The sequence below is a fragment of the Coregonus clupeaformis genome, chromosome 25 (assembly GCF_020615455.1).
Source record: "Coregonus clupeaformis isolate EN_2021a chromosome 25, ASM2061545v1, whole genome shotgun sequence".
Taxonomy (NCBI): Eukaryota; Metazoa; Chordata; class Actinopteri; order Salmoniformes; family Salmonidae; genus Coregonus; species Coregonus clupeaformis.
This window is the reverse complement of record NC_059216.1, coordinates 11,272,024-11,294,278: the sequence shown is the minus strand read 5'-3', so window position 1 is coordinate 11,294,278 and position 22,255 is coordinate 11,272,024. Positions and strand designations below refer to the sequence as shown.

Sequence of the window (22,255 nt, the reverse complement as noted above, 5' to 3'; positions counted from 1 at the left end):
AAAAACAGTTTTTGCTTTGTCATTATGGGGTATTGTGTGTAGATTGATGAGGATTATTATTTTTTAAATCCATTTTAGAATAAGGCTGTAACATAACAAAATGTGGTAAAAGTCAAGGGGTCTGAATACTTTCCGAAGGCACTGTAAAAAACTCCCAACTCAAACTTGTATCTCAAACAGACTGTTTAAAAAATCATAGAACATGTCATGTTGGCTCATTGGTTGAGCTGGCCAAACAGCGGTCTACTCGCATGAATATTTTTAAATGGCCGGTATATGCCCACATCTTTCTGTTGCGGCCGTGGTTGCAAATACTCAAGTTTTCACCCCTGTTCTGCCTCTCTGGAAACCTCTTTTTCAAAGCTAAGGATACGGATCATGTTCGACACACGTGTTATTTTACGCACACATTCACGGATCTCTCCTCACCCTCTTCTGAACCCTCAAACAATTTGATCGTCATGATGATGTATCCTATGTCTCTGCCTCATATTTCTGAACAGCTGAAATAAAAACCTGCAGCGATTTGAACGAACATTTCAAAAATATATTATGAAGGCTACAAAATTCTATCTGTTGTAACGGATATTGCCGTAGCACAAGCAAGACGCAGTCTACATATTGCATTGGGGCAAAACTATCAGCGTTTTGTGTGATGATGCAATCTTTATATTTATGCTGCCATATAGCCAGAGTTGCTGAATAAAGAACACTACGACTTTGACTGCCTGTCTGCCTCCCAATAGCCAATGTTTGCACATGAAATCGCTACACTGCCTGTTGTGTCGTGCTTATGTTTGCAATAGATTACTGTTACAACAGACAAAGAACTACGTATGTTCAAACTGTCTTGCGTGTATAAGCGGCAGCGGAGCACTGAGCAGCAGCTGAAAGGCCACGGAGGGGGAAGCGGTAGCGGATCCTGCACATGCGCAGAATTCTCTATATACACTATATATAGAAAAGTATGTGGACACCCCATCAAATTAGTGGATTCGCCTATTTCAGCCACACCCGTTGCTGACACGTGTATAAAATCGAGCACAAAGCCATGCAATCTCCATAGGAAACATTGGCAGTAGAATGGCCTTACTGAAGAGCTCAGTGACATTCAACGTGGCACTGTCATAGGATGCCACCTTTCCAACAAGTCAGTTCATCAAATTTCTGCCCTGGTAGAGCTGCCCGGTCAACTGTAAGTGTTGTTATTGTGAAGTGGAAATGTCTAGGAATAACAACGGCTCAGCCGCAAAGTGGTAGGCCACATAAGTTTACAGAACGGGACCACCGATTTCTGAAGCGCGTGGCGCGTAAAAATCGTCTGTCCTCGGTTGCAACACTTATGAGTTCCAAACTGCCTCTAGAAGCAACGCCAGCACAATAACTGTTCGTCTGGAGCTTCATGAAATGGGTTTCCATGGCCGAGCAGCCGCAAACAAGCCTAAGATCACCATGCGCAATTGCCAAGTGTCGGCTGGAGTGGTGTAAAGCTCGCCACCATTGGACTCTGGAGTAGTGGAAACGCGTTCTCTGGAGTGATGAATCCCACTTCACCATCTGGCAGTCTGACGGACAATTCTTGGTTTGGCGGATGCCAGGAGAATGCTACCTACCCCAATGCATAGTGCCAACTGTAAAGTTTGGTGGAGGAGGAATATTGGTCTGGGGCTGTTTTTCATGGTTCGGGCTAGGCCCCTTAGTTCCAGTGAAGGGAAATCTTAACGCTACAGCATACAATTACATTCTAGATTATTCTGTGCTTCCAACTTTGTGTCAACAGTTTGGGGAAGCCCCTTTCCTGTTTCAGCATGACAATGCCCCCGTGCACAAAGCGAGGTCCATACAGAAATGGTTTGTCGAGATCGGTGTAGAAGAACTTGACTGGCCTGCACAGAGCCCTGATCTCAATCCCATCAAACACCTTTGGGATTAATTGGAACGTCGACTATGAGCCAGGCCTAATCGCCCAACATCAGTGCCCGACCTAACTAATGCTCGTGGCTGAATGGAAGCAAGTCCCTGCAGCACCTTCCCAGAAGAGTGGAGGCTGTTATAGCAGCAAAGGGGGGACCAACTCCATATGATTATGGAATGAGATGAGATGTTCGACGAGCAGGTGTCCATAAACATTTGGTCATGTAGTGTATTTAGCTACAAAAAGTTGTGTTCCAGAAAATTCGGAATTGCAGCCACTCCATTCTGTTGTTGGGGTATGCCCACACCATTCCAACATAGAAAATCTGCTTTTTAACATACTTAATTACAATTTATGGGAAGAAAAAACGATTTGACTCATTTTAATGAATTATAAGTCATATTTCATAGACATCTGGAAACACTGGACAGTTACTTTAAATGCTGGAGGTGGGGTTCAGTTGGACCCCAGGAAGATTAGTGGTTGCTAAAGCGTCAGTTAATAGGGATCCAAAGAATAAAGCTCACCAGTCGTCTGAGTTGAGGAGTTTGAAGCTCTGTGTTAGTGCTAGCTCAGGTTTGGAGAAGGGCCGTAGTTCAGGCTGCTCTGTCAGGTCTCTCTTCTGGCTGGGAGTGCCTGGGGACATCTCATCTGGAGGACAACCATATAATGAAATACAACACTAGTCCCCTGTAGCTCAGTTGGTAGAGCATGGCGCTTGTTCGTTTCCCACGGGGGGCCAGTATGAAAATGTATGCACTCACTAAAACAAAGCATTGCACTCCATTATCTAAGAGAACATCTCATTTAGCGTTGCTAAGCTCTGCTACTGTTGGGGCTGTGATGGTCTAATTAGTAGTGCACTAAAACACTTTAGAATCTGGCTACACCTTCATGCTTGAATGAGATATGATGTGTTGACTAATCTATTCACCATGTTAAAAAAACATAATTAAGTTGCAAAAATTAATCAGAGAAATCACAGAACAAACAGGTCTGTATTGAACACTATAATTAAAAGCAGTGTAGAGCTTTAACTGCTATAACCGTAAATAACTGCACTTTAGAATAACCCTATAACTGCAAAGATGCAAAGAGACAGAGATTACATGACTGCCAGACTGTTACACTGACCTGAGCTGTGTGAGAGAGACAGCCGTGCCCTGCTGAGACTGGCAGCCCTCCTCAGGCGGGGCTGGGTGCTCCTGGGGTTGGGAGGGACCGTGGGGGGGCTGGGCTGGTGGGGGGGACTGAAACATTTAATGGGGCTCTGGGGTCCCTGGGGGCTGGTATGAGACTGGTCTTGGAGAGAGTCAGCCTTGGTGGACGTCCCCATGCCCCCGTTCAAATGCAAGTCTGTTAGGGGAAGAACAAACATTATAGAGATGAGCCACACGCACAAGCAGGAAGACATGCTACTGTCAGAGTAAAAATTACCCAAATTATTGCAACATTACAAAAGCCAGTTTATCTAGATTCTAGTGCATGAAGTGAAATCTTGTACTAGGGTAAAGGATAGCCATGGAGAGTTAAGGAAGAAACATTGCACCGTTGGAAATGGCTGCTGTATCCTCTGTAGCCATGTCATTTTGCACCTGTCTGAGGCGCAGACGCATCCTGTCAGCTCTCTGGCGATCTCCCAGGGCGGGCTGGCCCTCCTGCTGCTCCAATCGGTGCTGCCGCATCTTGTCCCGAGCAAACCTTGTCATTCTCACCTTCTCCTTATCCTGCACACGAACACACAACCCCCCAGGTACACACATTCCACAGACTGATAGCAGTGGTAGAGGGCATTTTTCCCCAATCTGCAGCCTAATGAGAAATGTAGTATCAAAGAGGTTGTTGGTGGTGTATGTACAGTATGGTGGACCTGCTCACCCTGGCCACCTCTGTGTCTGGGCTGTCGTCGGGGTCCAGGTGGTTGCCGGGGACAGCATGGCCGTAAATGCCAGCTGGGGGGTCACTGGGCAGCCTGGTCATACAGTCGCCCTGCTCCATCGACATGGCAACGCCTGGACGGCTGGACAGAACCACCGAGTCAAACACTCCTGCAGATGGGGGAGGTGAGGAAGATTCAAGAGTGCTTAAGCTAGTTTTCATTGACACCATTATTCAGCAAAGCTGAAACCTTGAGCAGTATAGTGTATTCACATAGCTAGAGAATACTGTAAGCAGTGATGACTTCCAAAATATGGCATGCTCTCGCCTCTGCAAGTCTTAGCATCTGTTTATGTGCCAATGCTAAGTGTATTGCCAACTACAAGAGTTATTCCAAACAATTCTTTAAACTTGGCCCTGATACTGTGTGGCCCCAGGTAGGGCCTTGTGTACTGTGAGACTTGGCACAGCCCTGAGCCAGAACACCATGACCTCAGAACACAATATTGGACATCTGAACAATGGCACAGAGTCGTAAATAAGAGGAGACGGATAAGGCCTGACCTCTGCCAACCACACCTTCAGGCATGTCAGTGGGTGGTGAGTTCCTGTTGCTGTAGCTCTGGGACCCTGAGGAACAGAGAATGGAGAAACACATACACTGAACAAAAATATAAACGCAACATGCAACAATTTCTAATGTTTCACTGAGTTACAGTTCATATAAGGAAATGAGTTAATTGAGATAAATTCATTAGCCCCTAATTTATGGATTTCACATGACTGGGAATACAGATATGCATCAGTTGGTCACAGATAACTTTTTAAAAACCAGTCAGTATCTGGTGTGACCACCATTTGCCTCATGCAGTGCGACACATCTCCTTCGCATAGAGTTGATTAGGCTGTTGATTGTGGCCTGTGGAAAGTTGTCCCACTCCTCTTCACTGGCTGTACGAAGTTGATATTGGCGGGAACTGGAACACGCTGTCAAACTGGAACACGTCAATCCAGAGCATCCCAAACATGCTCAACGGGTGACATGTCTGGTGAGTATGCAGGCCATGGAAGAACTGGGACATTTTCAGCTTCCAGGAATTGTGTACAGATCCTTACGACATGGGGCCGTGCATTATCATGCTGAAACATGAGGTGATGGCGGCAGATGAATGGCACGACAATGGGCCTGAGGATCTCAATGGCATTCAAATTGTCATCGATAAAATGCAATTGTCTTCATTGTACGTAGCTTATACCTGCCCATACCATAGCCCCTCCACCACCATTGGGCACTCTGTTCAAAACGTTGACATCAGCAAACCGCTCGCCCACACGACGCCATACACGTGGTCTGCTATCTGCCCAGTACAGATTAAACTGGGATTCATCCCTGAAGAACACTTCTACAGCGTGCCAGTGGCCATCGAAGGTGAGCATTTTCCCATTGAAGTAGGATACGACGCCGAACTGCAGTCAGGTCAAGACCCTGGTGAGGACAACGAGCACGCAGATGAGCATCCCTGAGACGGTTTCTGACAGTTTGTGCAAAAATTATTCAGTTGTACAAACCCACAGTGTCCGGGTGGCTGGTCTCAGATGATCCCGCAGGTGAAGAAGCCGGATGTGGAGGTCCTGGGCTGGCGTGGTTACATGTGGTCTGCGGTTGTGAGGCCGGTTGGACGTACTGCCAAATTCTCTAAAACGATGTTGGAGGTGGCTTATGGTAGAGAAATGAACATTCTGAAGGACATTCCTGCAGCCAGCATGCCAATTGCATGCTCCCTCTAAACTTGACACATCTGTGGCATTGTGTTGTGTGACAAAACTGCACATTTTAGAGTGGCCTTTTATTGTCCCCAGTACAAGGTGCACCTGTGTAATGATCATGCTGTTTAATCAGCTTCTTGATATGCCACACCTGTCAGGTGGATGGATTATCTTGGCAAAGGAGAAATGCTCACTAACAGGGATGTAAACTAATTTATGCACAACATTTTAGAGAAATAAGCTTTTTGTGCGTATGGAAACTTTCTGGGATATTTTATTTCAGCTCATGAAACATGGGAGCAACACTTTACATGTTGTGTTTATATTTTTGTTCAGTGTAGTATTGGACAAACAACAAATTGCAAACATAATGAAAATACATTGTTTTTAGACAACGATATGCCTCAATGGAGCAGACCTCCTCCAGTGACTGACCTTTGGCAGGCCTCAGGGCTCTGATTGGCTCGCGGCAGGCTTGTCTACTTGGGGGTGGAGAGTATTCTGTAGTCCGGTCCTCTTCCTCAGGTTCCATTGGTCCGTTCGAGTAGGTGACTCTTTGACCAACCACACTCACTTCAGGTGTGATTTTATCTCTGAGTGGAAAGCCTGGTGGAGAAAACACACAAACACCATTTGAGCTAAATAGAAACAATGACTCAGCCAGTAATAAGAGAGATCCTTTTACATGTTAAATCCTCACTGTACCTTGAAGGGCACTGAAGTCCATGGAGACGGAAGACCTCAGCTTAGCAGAAGGCACTCTAGCAATGTGAGGCTTTGTTGAGGAGGAGGCAGAATTCCCAGGGCTTTTGAAAGAGGTCAGAGGTGAGTCATCAAGAGGAAATCAGATCCATCATACCTTGGTGTGTGTGTCTTGAAAGTGTGACCATCATAGCATGACCCATTTGCCCCCAATAATTCTTGAAACAGGATCTAATTTGGTTCAACTTAGTTCAAGAGTCTACTGGTTGTCTACTTAGGTCTTAGAATCTAGTACCTGGTTTTGGTGCCATTGAGGGTGGCGTTTGGGGGTGAGTAGAGGCTGGAGAGGCCGCTCTCGCTGGCTGGGCTGGTGACGGTGGGGGAGTTGTGAGAGGGGGAGTCCAGAGCCAGCTCCAGTTTCATGGCTGAGTCTGGGCTATCTGGGTCTGAGCCTGAGCCACTCAGACTCACCTTGGCCTTCTTCTTAGCTGCGCTGCAGCGCAGGGAGCGCAGGGAGTTCAGCATCTATAAACATCAACACATTAGCTCATCAGCAACCTGAGAGCAAGGCAAGAGGGTTCTGTGCATACAGATAATATTTTATGCATGGGTGTTATATCCATGACAATTTAGATGTCAAGTACTACTCACCCAGCACTAACATTACATCACAGATACTTAGTCCCAAATATGACCCATTTCACCACCACTGCACTAATGAAGGGGAAACATGATCCACATTCCATATTCATGCACTGAGTTATCCTGAGTACAGATATGAATAAATCCCTGATGGCCAGATGGCAAGATGGTAGCTTTAAGACAGTGTCCTAGCTAAATACATCTGGAGACTTCACTAAGCATAGCCTTGTGTGTAAAACATTGATCCTGACCTCCTGCCGGTCCAGGGGGTCCTCTTCCTGGTCTTGGTCCTGCAGGCTGAGGTGATCCAGATCTAGGTGAAGGTTCCTCTCAGACAGGTGGTCCTGCAGGCTGGATGGAGATGGAGCTAGAGGACTAGACCGCTGGCCATTCTGAGACTGGCCCCGCTCTGGCAGGGGAAGCCCTGGGGATGGGGAGACAGGCAGCACGTTCCGCATCCCGCTCAGAGCCTGACGGAAAGACGAGGTAGATGAGGAGCTCACCAGAGAGGCACGGAGAGGCTGTGGAGAACACCTGCTGGATGAGAATTCACCTGTGGGGACAAAGAAAGCACTCAACAACATGCCTCAACTAAATTACATGACTATCAAGATCTACCCAATATGCAGTAGATACCAGACCCATACTTGATATGTCTTTCCAGGGGCTGGGGTCTCGTCTTTGGGGGCTGCTCTCTCTCTTGTTGGGCCAAGTGTTGGACATTGACAGTGAGGAGTCAGCGCGGCGGCGGGACAGTGTTGGGGTCAGCCGGCCCCCAGGGAGTGTAGCTAGAGGGTAGGAGGGCAGTAGGAAGGTGCCCTGGGCCGAGGGGTTGGAGAAGGTGCGCTCAAAGCTGGAGGTCCCAGGGAGGAGATGGGCCTTGTGTACCACTGCAACACAAAGATCCTTCAGTTACCTTTCAATGACCCTTTCAATGAAACTGTTCTGTAGAAGGCACATAGGCTGAGCAGAGTAAAGACTTCCTCACCTCCCTCTGCATCAGAGAAGTTGGTAGATTTAAAGATGTCAGGGTCCAAGTCAAGGCTCCCACTTCTTCTTAAGCGTCTCGGGGATTCCCTCCTAGAGGACAGGGGTTTATGGGGCTCTGCAGAACCTAGAGGACAACGAATCAGCTATTACTGTAGCGTACCAAATAACCATAATATATTGTCTATCAATACAATATGATGACTGGTTGCTGGGGGCTTCAGCAACTCATGTTTAGTTTCAAAGTGATATGGTCAATGGAGTCCTCTTCATTGAGGCCAAGCTAAAGCTGAGGTCAGGCTGGCTTGTGAGCCCAGTGCCTGGCAGGGGAATGTCATCTGATCCTAGTTTGTTTCACTTGATAAATTATTCTGTCTAGGTTTAATACCTTTGGCTAAGCCAAAGCTTAGTTAAAACATCCATTGACAAACCCATTCGTTCAGTAACGTTGGAAAACAGATTTTATGAGAGAGCAGCGGAGGGGGACATTTGTTCGGACACTATTTGTTCATACTGTGCAGTAAAAGTTGCTGCCGTGTTCTGTAGCCTGCTGTAAAAAGAGCCAAGTCCAGTCTTGCCTGCGAGCACAGGCTGATCTTGTAAACAGTGGCTACACACTCCCCACCCCGAAACACTTATAACTCACACACACAAGTTTTACTTTTGTATTCCACTGCATGCTTTACTAGCAAAAAACATACAGCAGGAATATTGCATTATCATTTTACATTATTTGTAGGCTACTTTAGCAAAGTCTTGTACAATATTTTGGACTCATTTCAAATTCCCAAGACACCTGATTCAATAGTCTTCACTTAGAGTACTACATTCAGCATTGTGTTAGATTACATAGGTATACCGTAGGGATGGGCAATATCTCGAATTAATTTTATTAATGATAATTTACGTTTTTAGAGCGATGCCTGTATATTTTTCGTATGTCTGAGCGTTTATGCCCGCTTCTTCTCATGTTGTCTTTTTGGTCTCGTCTCCTTCGCTCTTTCTGTGCTGTGTGCACCTTCCCATTTACTCACACACACCAACCCCCTCCCCCTGCCACTCACAACTAAATGAGAGATCACTTCTTCCTCTCTGACAAGCGGTTTCAAATCACTAATTGCATTTGAGGTTTGGTCCAACAGAATCGGTAATTTGGACACCGAAAGACATTGAGACATTATTTTACTGTAATAGAGGAGTAGTTAACCTTTCTAACGATACCCTTTTTATGTATCAACTCCTCAAAGTGTGCACAGAGCAGACACTACTAAAACAGGAGTATCAGTGAACATTGATTCTGGAAAATGAATGCTCAATTTTTCCCACATGGGAAACTGTTGACAATGAAAAACCCAGCAGCGTTGCAGTTCTTGACAAATGAGTGTGCCTGGCACCTACTACCATACCCCGTTCAAAGGCACTTAAATCTTTTGTTTTGCCGATTTACCCTCAATGGCACACACACACAATCCATGTCTCAATTGTCTCAAGGCTTAAAAAAAATTTTTTTTACCTGTCTCTTCCCCTTCATCTACACTGATTGAAGTGGATTTAACAAGTGACATCAATAAGGGATCATAGCTTTCACCTGGTCAGTCTATGTCATAGAAAGAGTTCATAATGTTTTGTACACTCAGTGTATAAGGAATTGGCAACTTGTTCTCATTCTGAGAAATAAGGTAGGCCACTTGATTTCAACATCTAAACAAAGTGGACAGGCTAACATGCTGTTCAAACAGTTGGAGACAGACAGAAGGGTGTGTTCATAACAATTCAACTGTTCTACCTTGTTAGCTAGCGAATAGATCCAAGTTGGCTAAACTTGAAATATAAAGATTAGCTGGCTACTCCCTAGCACGGGGGCTTGTGCTTGAGAGATTGTTTATGAAACCTGTGTTAAGTGTTAATTTTCTATAATGCCTGCTACAAGAAGTTAGTCATTATCAGTGAATGTGCATTATGCATGGTTCTGGTTATTTTTTTTTACAAAAAGGCCATTTTCATAGACATCCTTGAAAGACAGAGATCTGTGATTATTGGAAAAAAGCAGGTTACACTATTTTGATAAAATAATGTAATTATTAGTGGGTCTTATGGTTGTGGAAGGCTTATATTTGGCCTAGGTATAATTTCACAAACCCTGAATTTATTAGATTATTGCTGACTGTTTGAAATGCAGTGTATTTGACCTTTGAAATGTTTACAACAAAGCTTATTTAGAGAAAACATTCAAGAAATCGAGATATATATCGTGATTTGCCAATAAGTAAAAAATAAATAGAAGGATTACTTTTATCCTATCCCAGGTATTCCTTAAAGAGGTGGGGTTTCAAGTGTCTCCGGAAGGTGGTGAGTGACTCCGCTGTCCTGGCGTCGTGAGGGAGCTTGTTCCACCATTGGGGTGCCAGAGCAGCGAACAGTTTTGACTGGGCTGAGCGGGAACTGTGCTTCCGCAGAGGTAGGGGGGCCAGCAGGCCAGAGGTGGATGAACGCAATGCCCTCGTTTGGGTGTAGGGACTGATCAGAGCCTGAAGGTACGGAGGTGCCGTTCCCCTCACAGCTCCGTAGGCAAGCACCATGGTCTTGTAGCAGATGCGGGCTTCAACTGGAAGCCAGTGGAGTGTGACGTGAGGAGCGGGGTGACATGAGAGAACTTGGGAAGGTTGAACACCAGACGGGCTGCAGCGTTCTGGATGAGTTGTAGGGGTTTAATGGCACAGGCAGGGAGCCCAGCCAACAGCGAGTTGCAGTAATCCAGACGGGAGATGACAAGTGCCTGGATTAGGACCTGTGCCGCTTCCTGTGTAAGGTAGGGTCGTACTCTGCGAATGTTGTAGAGCATGAACCTACAGGATCGGGTCACCGCTTTGATGTTAGCGGAGAACGACAGGGTGTTGTCCAGGGTCACGCCAAGGTTCTTTGCACTCTGGGAGGAGGACACAACGGAGTTGTCAACCGTGATGGCGAGATCATGGAGCTGCTTCACTGTTTCATTGTAAGGCATCTTGATGAGAGGTCAAGTTGCACACAAAGACCCTGGCAATTTAATACCTAAGTACTATCGCTAGCATCCCCGCTTGAGATGATACCATGTTTATGACACAGTATCCACTGTATAATCTCTATTAGTTTGCCCACCTAGTCTGGTCCTTTCCTTCCTTTGAGATCTTTTCTCCTGACCACTCTGCCTCTGGCTGTCTGACTGGGGCTTTTCAGAGTGAGTCAAACGTGGGCTAGTTGACGGCAATGGGAAGGAAGCCTCTTACAGGGTGGTAGCCGTGATCAAAAACCAACTGTGACTGCAAAGTGGAGGAACTGATAAATTATTGTAGCTAACTATTGCTTTCATCAACTTTAGCAATTACTGGCCTTCCTACCTCACAATCAATACCTCATATATTCTCCTCTGTCTACAGAGAACAGAAAATGAATGTACAGTGGGGAGAACAAGTATTTGATACACTGCCGATTTTGCAGGTTTTCCTACTTACAAAGCATGTAGAGGTCTGTAATTTTTATCATAGTTACACTTCAACTGTGAGAGACGGAATCTAAAACAAAAATCCAGAAAATCACATTGTATGATTTTTAAGTAATTAATTTGCATTTTATTGCATGACATAAGTATTTGATACATCAGAAAAGCAGAACTTAATATTTGGTACAGAAACCTTTGTTTGCAATTACAGAGATCATACGTTTCATGTAGTTCTTGACCAGGTTTGCACACACTACAGCAGGGATTTTGGCCCACTCCTCCATACAGACCTTCTCCAGATCCTTCAGGTTACGGGGCTGTCGCTGGGCAATACGGACTTTCAGCTCCCTCCAAAGATGTTCTATTGGGTTCAGGTCTGGAGACTGACTAGGCCATTCCAGGACCTTGAGATGCTTCTTACGGAGCCACTCCTTAGTTGCCCTGACTGTGTGTTTCGGGTCATTGTCTTGCTGGAAGACCCAGCCACGACCCATCTTCAATGCTCTTACTGAGGGAAGGAGGTTGTTGGCCAAGATCTCGCGATACATGGCCCCATCCATCCTCCCCTCAATACGGTGCAGTCGTCCTGTCCACTTTGCAGAAAAGCATCCCCAAAGAATGATGTTTCCACCTCCATGCTTCACGGTTGGGATGGTGTTCTTGGGGTTCTACTCATCCTTCTTCTTCCTCCAAACACGGCGAGTGGAGTTTAGACCAAAAAGCTCTATTTTTGTCTCATCAGACCACATGACCTTCTCCCATTCCTCCTCTGGATCATCCAGATGGTCATTGGCAAACTTCAGACGGGCCTGGACATGCGCTGGCTTGAGCAGGGGGACCTTGCGTGCGCTGCAGGATTTTAATCCATGACGGCGTAGTGTGTTACTAATGGTTTTCTTTGAGACTGTGGTCCCAGCTCTCTTCAGGTCATTGACCAGGTCCTGCCGTGTAGTTCTGGGCTGATCCCTCACCTTCCTCATGATCATTGATGCCCCACGAGGTGAGATCTTGCATGGAGCCCCAGACCGAGGGTGATTGACCGTCATCTTGAACTTCTTCCATTTTCTAATAATTGCGCCAACAGTTGTTGCCTTCTATGGTATTATTTTATGTATCATTAAGGCAAATGTAGGGAGAGGTCAAAGGTAAAATAATAATATTAGTAATAAGCATGAATATGTTTAAATGAATATATGTGCTCTGTCGCAGGGGCTCTCAAACTGTGGCCCATGGGCTTGTTATGGACACATGGTATGCATTACATTAGTTCTTTTTTAAGAAGGGGCCTAAGCCACGCAGCCAATAGAATGATAGAATGAGAGGCTTCATATAGAAAAAAGCATTCATGACCTTTTGGAGTGGACATTGTGTGACAGCTGGACGTTGAAAAAGAAGGTGCAGAACTAAAATAAGTTAGGAATGTACGCATGTTTGTTCATTTGTGTGTAAGTATAAAAGGGATGTCTAAGCCAGAGAGAGACAGTTGTTCCATGGAGCAAGCTCGGCTTTGTTATGCAATAAAGTCTTATTCTTGGATTCACAAGCTCTGGTGTCTTGAGAGATATTTTTGAGTTGATTCATTATTAGTCAAATATTTCTACGACACTTCTCACCAAGCTGCTTGCCTATTGTCCTGTAGCCCATCCCAGCCTTGTGCAGGTCTACAATTTAATCCCTGATGTCCTTACACAGCTCTCTGGTATTGGCCATTGTGGAGAGGTTGGAGTCTGTTTGATTGAGTGTGTGGACAGGTGTCTTTTATACAGGTAACGAGTTCAAACAGGTGCAGTTAATACAGGTAATGAGTGGAGAACAGGAGGGCTTCTTAAAGAAAAACGAACAGGTCTGTGAAAGGCCGGAATTCTTACTGGTTGGTAGGTGATCAAATACTTATGTCATGCAATAAAATGCAAATGAATTATTTAAAAATCATACAATGTGATTTTCTGAATTTTTGTTTTAGATTCCGTCTCTCACAGTTGAAGTGTACCTATGATAAAAATTACAGACCTCTACATGCTTTGTAAGTAGGAAAACCTGCAAAATCGGCAGTGTATCAAATACTTGTTCTCCCCACTGTATTTGATCACACTGTTTTCATAGTGAGAACCAGATCAAGGTTTAGTACTAACTGAATGCATTCTCAACAACTCATTCTCAATGCCAGCCTCCATGCCTCATATTAAGTGTCTATTTATTGAACGCCTACGAATGGCATTGGCGCTAAACAGCAGGAACATGAAGAGGAGTGACTGACTCCCACTGACACATCAACCATGTTTAGAGAAAGAACCACCCCCTCACTTCAAGGACACCTCCATATATTGTCACCATACATTACACAACGCTCTACCTACCTATGCATTCTTGTAGAGACATTTTTATACCGGTTCAAGATGGAGAGCACAACAGGGGTTAGGATTTCAAGGGTGAATTATTTTGAAGCATGTTAATGTCCATATGGGCTTGATTGGTACTTGTCTTGTGTACACAATCTCTTGCCAACAATAGCAGCAAAATGTAGGCAATTACACCATGGCATTGTTAAATACTCGTTTCTGATTGGCTTAAACGGCATTCTAGAGTGTCCATTATTTCCCTATAATGCACGGCAATAACCAACGGCTATGAATTTGTTTAATCCTCGTTGCGCGAGACCTGCATGGCACTCTTCTGTCTACTCAGTCATGCCGGTGCTCTGAGTGACGTGCAATGGTATGGATCCATTGACTCTGTGTGATAATCCTATTCAAAGCTGGTTTAGCCTGGCTAACTTCGGCACTGACAACAACTGAACTGCACCTTGTCAGCTTGTGCGGTAGCTCTTGATGCATGCAAGCGACAGAAGTGGGCACTTACCGAAACTGGGGACATATGTCTCCGGACTCAGCTTCCGGGAATGGGACAGGCAGTCTTCACTGATGACCTGAGGAGATAAAATCAGGGGGTGACAATGGTGACAATTATCCATCACTGAAAGCCACAATACTGGGTCAAGTTCACATGTCAAACATAAACGGTTATTTGAAAACATAGAGAGCCTACCATGGATCAAATGTAATTTCATCCATTGGTCTCAACAAAGGAATGTTGCAGCGATTTAGCTCAGACAAACTGTGCGCTCTGGGATTCTGTCAGTGTATAGACGCAAACTTCAAATTGACGTCTGTCTACTTCAATGACATGTACTACGCTTATTAAACTTTTAAAGGTGTAGCCATGGCACATTTGTTAGCCTCAGTAAAATAGATCTCTGAGGTAAGAAGAGTGATGAGCAGTTCTCACCTCAAACACCAAAGCTTCCCTCAGACAGCGTGTTGAGATCCATCTCACGGCTATCTGATTAAAAGCAACTCACATTGCCATCAGATGAACCCACTGGGATCTTAATCAACACTAGGGAGGTAAGTGGTTGATGTTCCACAGTCGCTACGGGTCCTATGATATCTTCACATGCATTGCGAATTAAGTTTAAAGCCCCCTCTGAATACAAGTGTGTTGTGTGGCAAAGATATTGCTGGGAGACTGGGACTTCTGTAAACATAAGGTTTCACTGGAAGGCTCCAAAATTACTTTGGTGCACAGAGCAAACAAAACGCCTCTTTGAACAAGTAGGCCTAGTTTTCAACTATTGTGATCAATGAAGGTCATTCTTGCAAATTGCAATGCTTTGCCTTTGAAAGTACCTGAATGCTCACTGAAACTTTTTGCACAGTGTATTCTTTCCCAGACATTTTGGTGGCATACTGCTACAAGGGAAAGGGATCATCTGTGAGAGGGGTTTCACATTCAAAACCATAGGAATTAATAGGTTTAAAAACATAATTCAATCAAGTTGTTTTTTAACTTCACCTTCACATTTCATTACAACAACATCAAGATTGCTGAGACAGACATCAGTGATTGTTTCTGCAATCCACACGACATAGTCCCGTGAATGAAGAGATTAATAAAATATGCCAGCCAGCCCCTCCCATCTACTCTACAGTCAGCGTCTTGGGAGGGGGGAGGGGGGGGGTGAAACCAGATCTTTAGTCTGTTATCCACACCAGTCTCTGTGACAGGGTGCCACTGCTGGGATATCTCCCCCGCAGATCTTCATCTGAGAGCAATGCCTATCCTTTTGTTGCATCTTTGCGACTACAGTTCAGTAGTCTAAGTAGGCTACTCTCTGTTATGCCAAACAGGGAAGATGGCGAGTGTTTCCCCACTACGAACCTATGCCACTGTCTGACACTGACAGCTGGGTGTTTCAGTATCTGAGAGAATGAAACGAGCAGATTAGCAAATTGACTTCCCTGATGAGATGATCTTGGAGTAAACCCATTGTAGCCAGGGGTTCCCCCCAGCAACACAGAGAAAGCTCTTTGGATTATCACTCATTGAGAAGCAGGTGCCCTGTAATATTAGGTACTTGTCTCCTCCAAGCACTCAAATCTGTAGTCTCACCTTTTCTGTCTAATGTGGATCATGCAATAGATATGTATCCACCCTCTATTGACGTACAGTAGGCCTAAGTTACATTATTATCCTACGTATTCTTCAGATATACTACATATTCTATCCATGTCTATACATCCCATCACTCACACACATATATTTGTACTACGGACTCCGACACCGCTCGTCTTAATATTTCTATATTTCTTAATTCCATTCAACTTTTTTAGATTTGTGTGTATTGTTAGATATTACTGCACTGTTGGAGCTAGCAACACAAGCATTTCACTACACCAGCAATCAATGTTCCCTCTAAGCTGCGCTGGTGTGTAGCTCCCCTCGGACTGCCGTGCAGAAGAAATATCACCCCGCGCAGAGAAGCACGAGGTTGAACTTCACTCAACTTTCCAGAGTTTTACCCTTTAGTTAACACTATCAACGTTTCGCTCTACTGCGGGAATTGTGCTCGAATCAACGCAATATTAGAAACTTTCAATATAACATACCGAAACAAAACGAACTATGCAAGACTTTGTATGCAAAACTGTGCAAGAGATTTTCTTGTAGGCAGAGCCCATTGGAGTAGGATTCTATTGCATTGACATCCAAGACTCAGGCTCCTACTCTACACAGACCTGTGCGCCATAACCAATCAGAGCTGCAGTAGGCCCATATGCAAACAGCCATTGCCATCTATGGATCTGTGCCATTCACTTTGAACTGGACTGTGTTCATAGCATGAGCAGTCGCGAGTAGATGCGCTTGTTTTGATATCATAGCGAGAGCTGTGCACATTTGTTCATATTCTCTGCTAGTTAATGAGTTATTCGTCCAGTTATCGCTAATTTCTAGTCAACAATGGGGGAGTGGTTGCTTCCTACAAGAGCACAAAATGTGTGCATTCTAGCCATCTTTGAAAAGCGAGTCAGGTAAATAGCTTTTTTTTATGTCTTAAAGGGGCAGTGTTCTATTTTGAGACGGTTTTGAATAAACTAAGTAGCCAATAGGCAGAGGGTAGCATAATTTGTCTGTTTCTCTCTAATAATGGTATGGGAATAATAATGAATTTTATTTTGTAAAGTGGTTTCTTACATCAAAGAACATTTTCAGTCCCCTCTTGTCTGAAGGACAAGTGGATAAACAGGTTAATGTCAAACCCTGCATGTTTTTTTCCCAAACGTCTCATGGAATGTAGGCCTACATTGAACACCATATATTTGCTGCTACTGAAAGAACAGCTATTTCCATTATGATTATGATCAAATAGCCACAGCAGCCTACTTGGCCACTGTTAAAACTGTAACTTAAAGCGGGTACAGCCTCAGCGTTCACAGTAAACACGCACCGGAAGTTGAACAGAATTTTCTATGTTCAAGTTTGCGCTCAGCAGACCTGAAATTAGCTCTGTGCCAAAAACAAATTGAGGGAACATTGCTCGCAATAACATTTGCTAAATATGTGTATGCGATCAATAAAATGTGATTTGATTTTCCCTGATTGACCACAACTTGAAATGCCTGAGAATACATCTCTGAGATGACAAACACATGAATAGCCTTATGTCCAATGTCACATCAGGCATCAAACAAATAGTTTGATTGCCTTCAGAATATGGTAGAGCCCCCCCCTTTCCTTATCTCAAATTCAGATTAACCTGATTGATAACCACTGACATCCTAGTTGTCAACTCTCTCCTACTAATAGGCCACAAGGCAACTTGCTGCTCACCAAATTGTTGTCATGGCAACAAAACACTAGCAGCCCTTGCAGGCATGTGACAGTCCTTTTCAGGCCCTCTGCAATCAGTGCACTCTGACTTTGATTGTGGAGACAAAGAAATCAACTAAAACACAGCCCCTGAGGTGGATGGTGAAGTCAATAGGAAAGATGCTACTCCAGGAACACAGTCAATCAGTGACTGATTGAAAGGCAACTCATTGCATTGGATCTATTTTTAGAAGCCCTTTACGCCATGAAAAATGTGAACTTTGATTGCTGAGTCAATAATTGCCAATCAATGTCAACTAAAGGGAAACATTTGCATAATCTCTGAATACATAACTACACTGAACAAAAATATAAACACAACATGTAAAGTGCTGGTCTCATGTTTCAAGAGCTGAAAAAAAAAATCCCAGAAATAATTGCATATGCACAAAGATATTTATGTATGGCGTCATGTGGGCGGGCAGTTTACTGATGTCAACATCATCAACAGAGCGCCCCATGCTGGTGGTGGGGTTATGGTATGGGCAGACAAGCTACGGACAATGAACACAACTGCATTTTATCGATGGCAATTTAAATGCACAGAAATACTGTGCCGAGATCCTGAGGCCCATTGTGAGGCCCATTTTATTTTTAAGGTATCTGTGACCAACAGATGCATATCTGTATTTCCAGTCATGTGAAATCCATACAGTGGGGGAAAAAAGTATTTAGTCAGCCACCAATTGTGCAAGTTCTCCCACTTAAAAAGATGAGAGAGGCCTGTAATTTTCATCATAGGTACACGTCAACTATGACAGACAAAATGAGAAAAAAAAATCCAGAAAATCACATTGTAGGATTTTTAATGAATTTATTTGCAAATTATGGTGGAAAATAAGTATTTGGTCAATAACAAAAGTTTCTCAATACTTTGTTATATACCCTTTGTTGGCAATGACACAGGTCAAACATTTTCTGTAAGTCTTCACAAGGTTTTCACACACTGTTGCTGGTATTTTGGCCCATTCCTCCATGCAGATCTCCTCTAGAGCAGTGATGTTTTGGGGCTGTCGCTGGGCAACACGGACTTTCAACTCCCTCCAAAGATTTTCTATGGGGTTGAGATCTGGAGACTGGCTAGGCCACTCCAGGACCTTGAAATGCTTCTTACGAAGCCACTCCTTCGTTGCCCGGGCAGTGTGTTTGGGATCATTGTCATGCTGAAAGACCCAGCCACGTTTCATCTTCAATGCCCTTGCTGATGGAAGGAGGTTTTCACTCAAAATCTCACGATACATGGCCCCATTCATTCTTTCCTTTACACGGATCAGTCGTCCTGGTCCCTTTGCAGAAAAACAGCACCAAAGCATGATGTTTCCACCCCCATTCTTCACAGTAGGTATGGTGTTCTTTGGATGCAACTCAGCATTCTTTGTCCTCCAAACACGACGAGTTGAGTTTTTACCAAAAAGTTATATTTTGGTTTCATCTGACCATATGACATTCTCCCAATCCTCTTCTGGATCATCCAAATGCACTCTAGCAAACTTCAGACGGGCCTGGACATGTACTGGCTTAAGCAGGGGGACACGTCTGGCACTGCAGGATTTGAGTCCCTGGCGGCGTAGTGTGTTACTGATGGTAGGCTTTGTTACTTTGGTCCCGTGTGGTTCTGGTATTTTTGCTCACCGTTCTTGTGATCATTTTGACCCCACGGGGTGAGATCTTGCATGGAGCCCCAGATCGAGGGAGATTATCAGTGGTCTTGTATGTCTTCCATTTCCTAATAATTGCTCCCACAGTTGATTTCTTCAAACCAAGCTGCTTACCTATTGCAGATTCAGTCTTCCCAGCCTGGTGCAGGTCTACAATTTTGTTTCTGGTGTCCTTTGACAGCTCTTTGGTCTTGGCCATAGTGGAGTTTGGAGTGTGACTGTTTGAGGTTGTGGACAGGTGTCTTTTATACTGATAACAAGTTCAAACAGGTGCCATTAATACAGGTAACCGAGTGGAGGACAGAGGAGCCTCTTAAAGAAGAAGTTACAGGTCTGTGAGAGCCAGAAATCTTGCTTGTTTGTAGGTGACCAAATACTTATTTTCCACCATAATTTGCTAATAAATTCATAAAAAATCCTACAATGTGATTTTCTGGAAAAAAAATTCTCATTTTGTCTGTCATAGTTGACGTGTACCTATGATGAAAATTACAGGCCTCTCTCATCTTTTTAAGTGGGAGAACTTGCACAATTGGTGGCTGACTAAATACTTTTTCCCCCCACTGTAGTCCTAACACAAGCTTTCGTCAGTATCTAGTATACTGCGTGTTATTGTTTCAGTGTAGACATGCTTGGGGTCGTGTTCATTAGGTTCTTGCAAACTAATATTTGCTAGATTTTGACTTTGGGTGGTTGCAAACATTCTATTTGCACCTTATTCCATGGAATTATGGTGCTTCTATGGAAATAAGATTCTTATACCTATATAGCCAAGAGAGGATGTCTTGATATTTCTTTCTCTAATGACACTTTGCTAAATCAAAATAGCTAAATGATAGACCAGTGTCGTCAGCAGACTTTTGCTTGATGTAACCTTGCCATCATCGATGACCAACCTGATCAGAGGATTTCCCCTTAGGGGCACTGCATGGCTGGGTGTTCACTGTGGAAGGGAGGCTTGACCTCTCCCAGGGCAGCTTGTTCTTCCCTTTGCCTGCACTGACAATTCTCCTCTGCAGTGGAAGGTCATCAACGAGGGAGCCCAAGCTTCCATAACCATGATACAGCCTGTCAGAGTCTGGTTCTGTCCTGATGCTCCTGGCACTGCTGATCCGCCCACCATTTAGCACCCACTCCAGGTCAGCTCCTGACCCAAACTGTGGTGAGCGTCGCTGTCCTGGTTTAGGGATTACAAGGGCGTACTCCACCATCCCATCTGAGGACAGTCTGGGAAGTATGTGCCTGGCTCTTCTTGCTTGCACAGCTGTCATAAGACCCTCCACATCCCCATTGAGCTCAACTCTGTCTACAGCTTTCATTAGGGGCTGCTTTTTCCCTGTGTCAAGGCAATGGTCAAAAACTGCAAATAGTTCTAGAGCTGCATGGCGGACCTTCTTCTTGCTGTCTGCCAGGTATGGTGCAACTTCAAAGCAGAGGCTGGGGATGTTGAAGTCCTTCCTGGGGTGGGTGAGCATAGTTGCTGTGATGATGTTGATGACATCCTCTCTGACCCGGGAGTTCTTGTGTCTCAGATGTCCAATGACAAGGTCCAACACTTTCTGTGGCCCTACAATTCTAGTCAACTGCCTGAACACATTCATATACTCATTCCTGGTGACAGCGCGGGTGTCCCCAAGGGTTTTCAGAGCCACACACGCTAATTGTTTGAAATATTTGTCTACATTATAATCCAATTTCTGGATGAGTAGGTTTATCACCTGTAAAGTGCCGTACAAGACTTTGAAGTTGCTGTCATCTAGAAGTCTGCGGAGAAAATGTATAAACTCCACAATACTGTCTGAGGGGACTGGCTTCAAGTCCAATCCAAAGAGGATGTTTTTCAGCTGTTCCACACCATTTGTTCGATTTTGGTAGTTTTTGAGGTCTAGGAGCTGTTCGTGTAACTCCTGCGGTATCAATCCAAAAATCATCATTGATGGTCCTTTGGATGTGGTCAAAGGGGAAAATCTAATGAAGCATTCACATTTATGTGAGGACAGCAATATTGCCCTTTACTTTGACTCGTCATCTTGGTGGTTAGATTTATCATCTCCGACACTGTATTTCACTGTGGCAATACTGTGGTTGTCGTCCAGTACAATTGCACTCAGATATGTCTTTATATGGTAATGGTCAGTTCAACAATCAGTTTTACACCTGTAGGCAGCTGGTATTGTGAAAGACATTTCAAAGCATAGTCAATGCATTACATTAAAATACTTGACATTTGCAGCTTCTTATGAATAACTGTTATTTGTGTTGGTCTACGAGACAACTGGAACGTGAACAGTGAAAGCAACGTTGAGTGAAAATAAAACCACTTGTAGCTTGCTGTGCTTTCCCTACACAGCCATGACGAAAAAAGTCACCGTGGAATGTTATATTTGAAAGCGCCTGTTGTATTTCAGCTAACTGCATAGGTAACTAGGTAGCCCGCTAGATGTTTCCATAGCCTCTAACGTCATTCAATATTCAGAAATGGCGTGTCAGGGCGAAGTCGCTGCCAGTGCCTCTTCTGATTGATGTTTTCCATAGAATCCAATATCATAGCTAGCTTTTAGCTACGGCTTCAAGGCTTGCGGCTGAGTAGCAACCTGGTGTTGGCTAGCTTGGCTAACTACTTAACGTTAACTGGCGAAGTTAGAAAACAGACACAAATTCGGACCTCGCATTCCGATTAGTCGTTCAAATTTGACGTCCGGGGTACGAAAACGTTTTCCAAATCTCAATGACCTCCTCGGTTAAATATCCGATTAATAATACTCATAGAAATCCCTTCTTAACAGTATGAGATTCTATGTCGAATGTTTGTAGCTAATCTAGCTATCTGCACTGTAGCAGATACATTCATCGCCGTAGCCCACGCCAAGAAGCATCAAAATGGCGAATACAACATGACACAAACGGACCGCTTCCATGGTGACGCGAGTTGTAGATTGAGAATCAGATGGAATATAATATATATATATATATATATATATATATATATATATATATATATTCCACCCACACCACATGAAC

General features: G+C 44.3%; 1 protein-coding gene across 2 annotated transcripts in view; it reads right to left on the bottom strand.

The window, feature by feature from the left end:
• Window positions 1–22,095, bottom strand: part of LOC121539216 (TOG array regulator of axonemal microtubules protein 1-like) — a 34,530-nt gene extending 12,435 nt beyond the window's left edge. Inside the window, exons 1-13 of one of the 2 annotated variants that reach the window (XM_041847547.2) lie at window positions 20,131–22,095; window positions 14,229–14,295; window positions 7,893–8,018; window positions 7,552–7,794; window positions 7,156–7,457; window positions 6,558–6,787; window positions 6,266–6,366; window positions 5,996–6,166; window positions 4,358–4,423; window positions 3,794–3,963; window positions 3,465–3,642; window positions 3,050–3,271; window positions 2,443–2,566 (exon numbers count right to left, since the gene is read on the bottom strand). In XM_041847547.2, the coding sequence (XP_041703481.1) occupies window positions 2,443–2,566; window positions 3,050–3,271; window positions 3,465–3,642; window positions 3,794–3,963; window positions 4,358–4,423; window positions 5,996–6,166; window positions 6,266–6,366; window positions 6,558–6,787; window positions 7,156–7,457; window positions 7,552–7,794; window positions 7,893–8,018; window positions 14,229–14,295; window positions 20,131–21,168 (3,038 nt within the window). In that variant the 5' untranslated portion in view covers window positions 21,169–22,095. The remainder of the gene's footprint in view (window positions 1–2,442; window positions 2,567–3,049; window positions 3,272–3,464; window positions 3,643–3,793; window positions 3,964–4,357; window positions 4,424–5,995; window positions 6,167–6,265; window positions 6,367–6,557; window positions 6,788–7,155; window positions 7,458–7,551; window positions 7,795–7,892; window positions 8,019–14,228; window positions 14,296–20,130) is intronic. The other variant, XM_041847548.2, reaches the window with a different exon arrangement.
• Window positions 22,096–22,255: the final 160 nt, after the last annotated feature.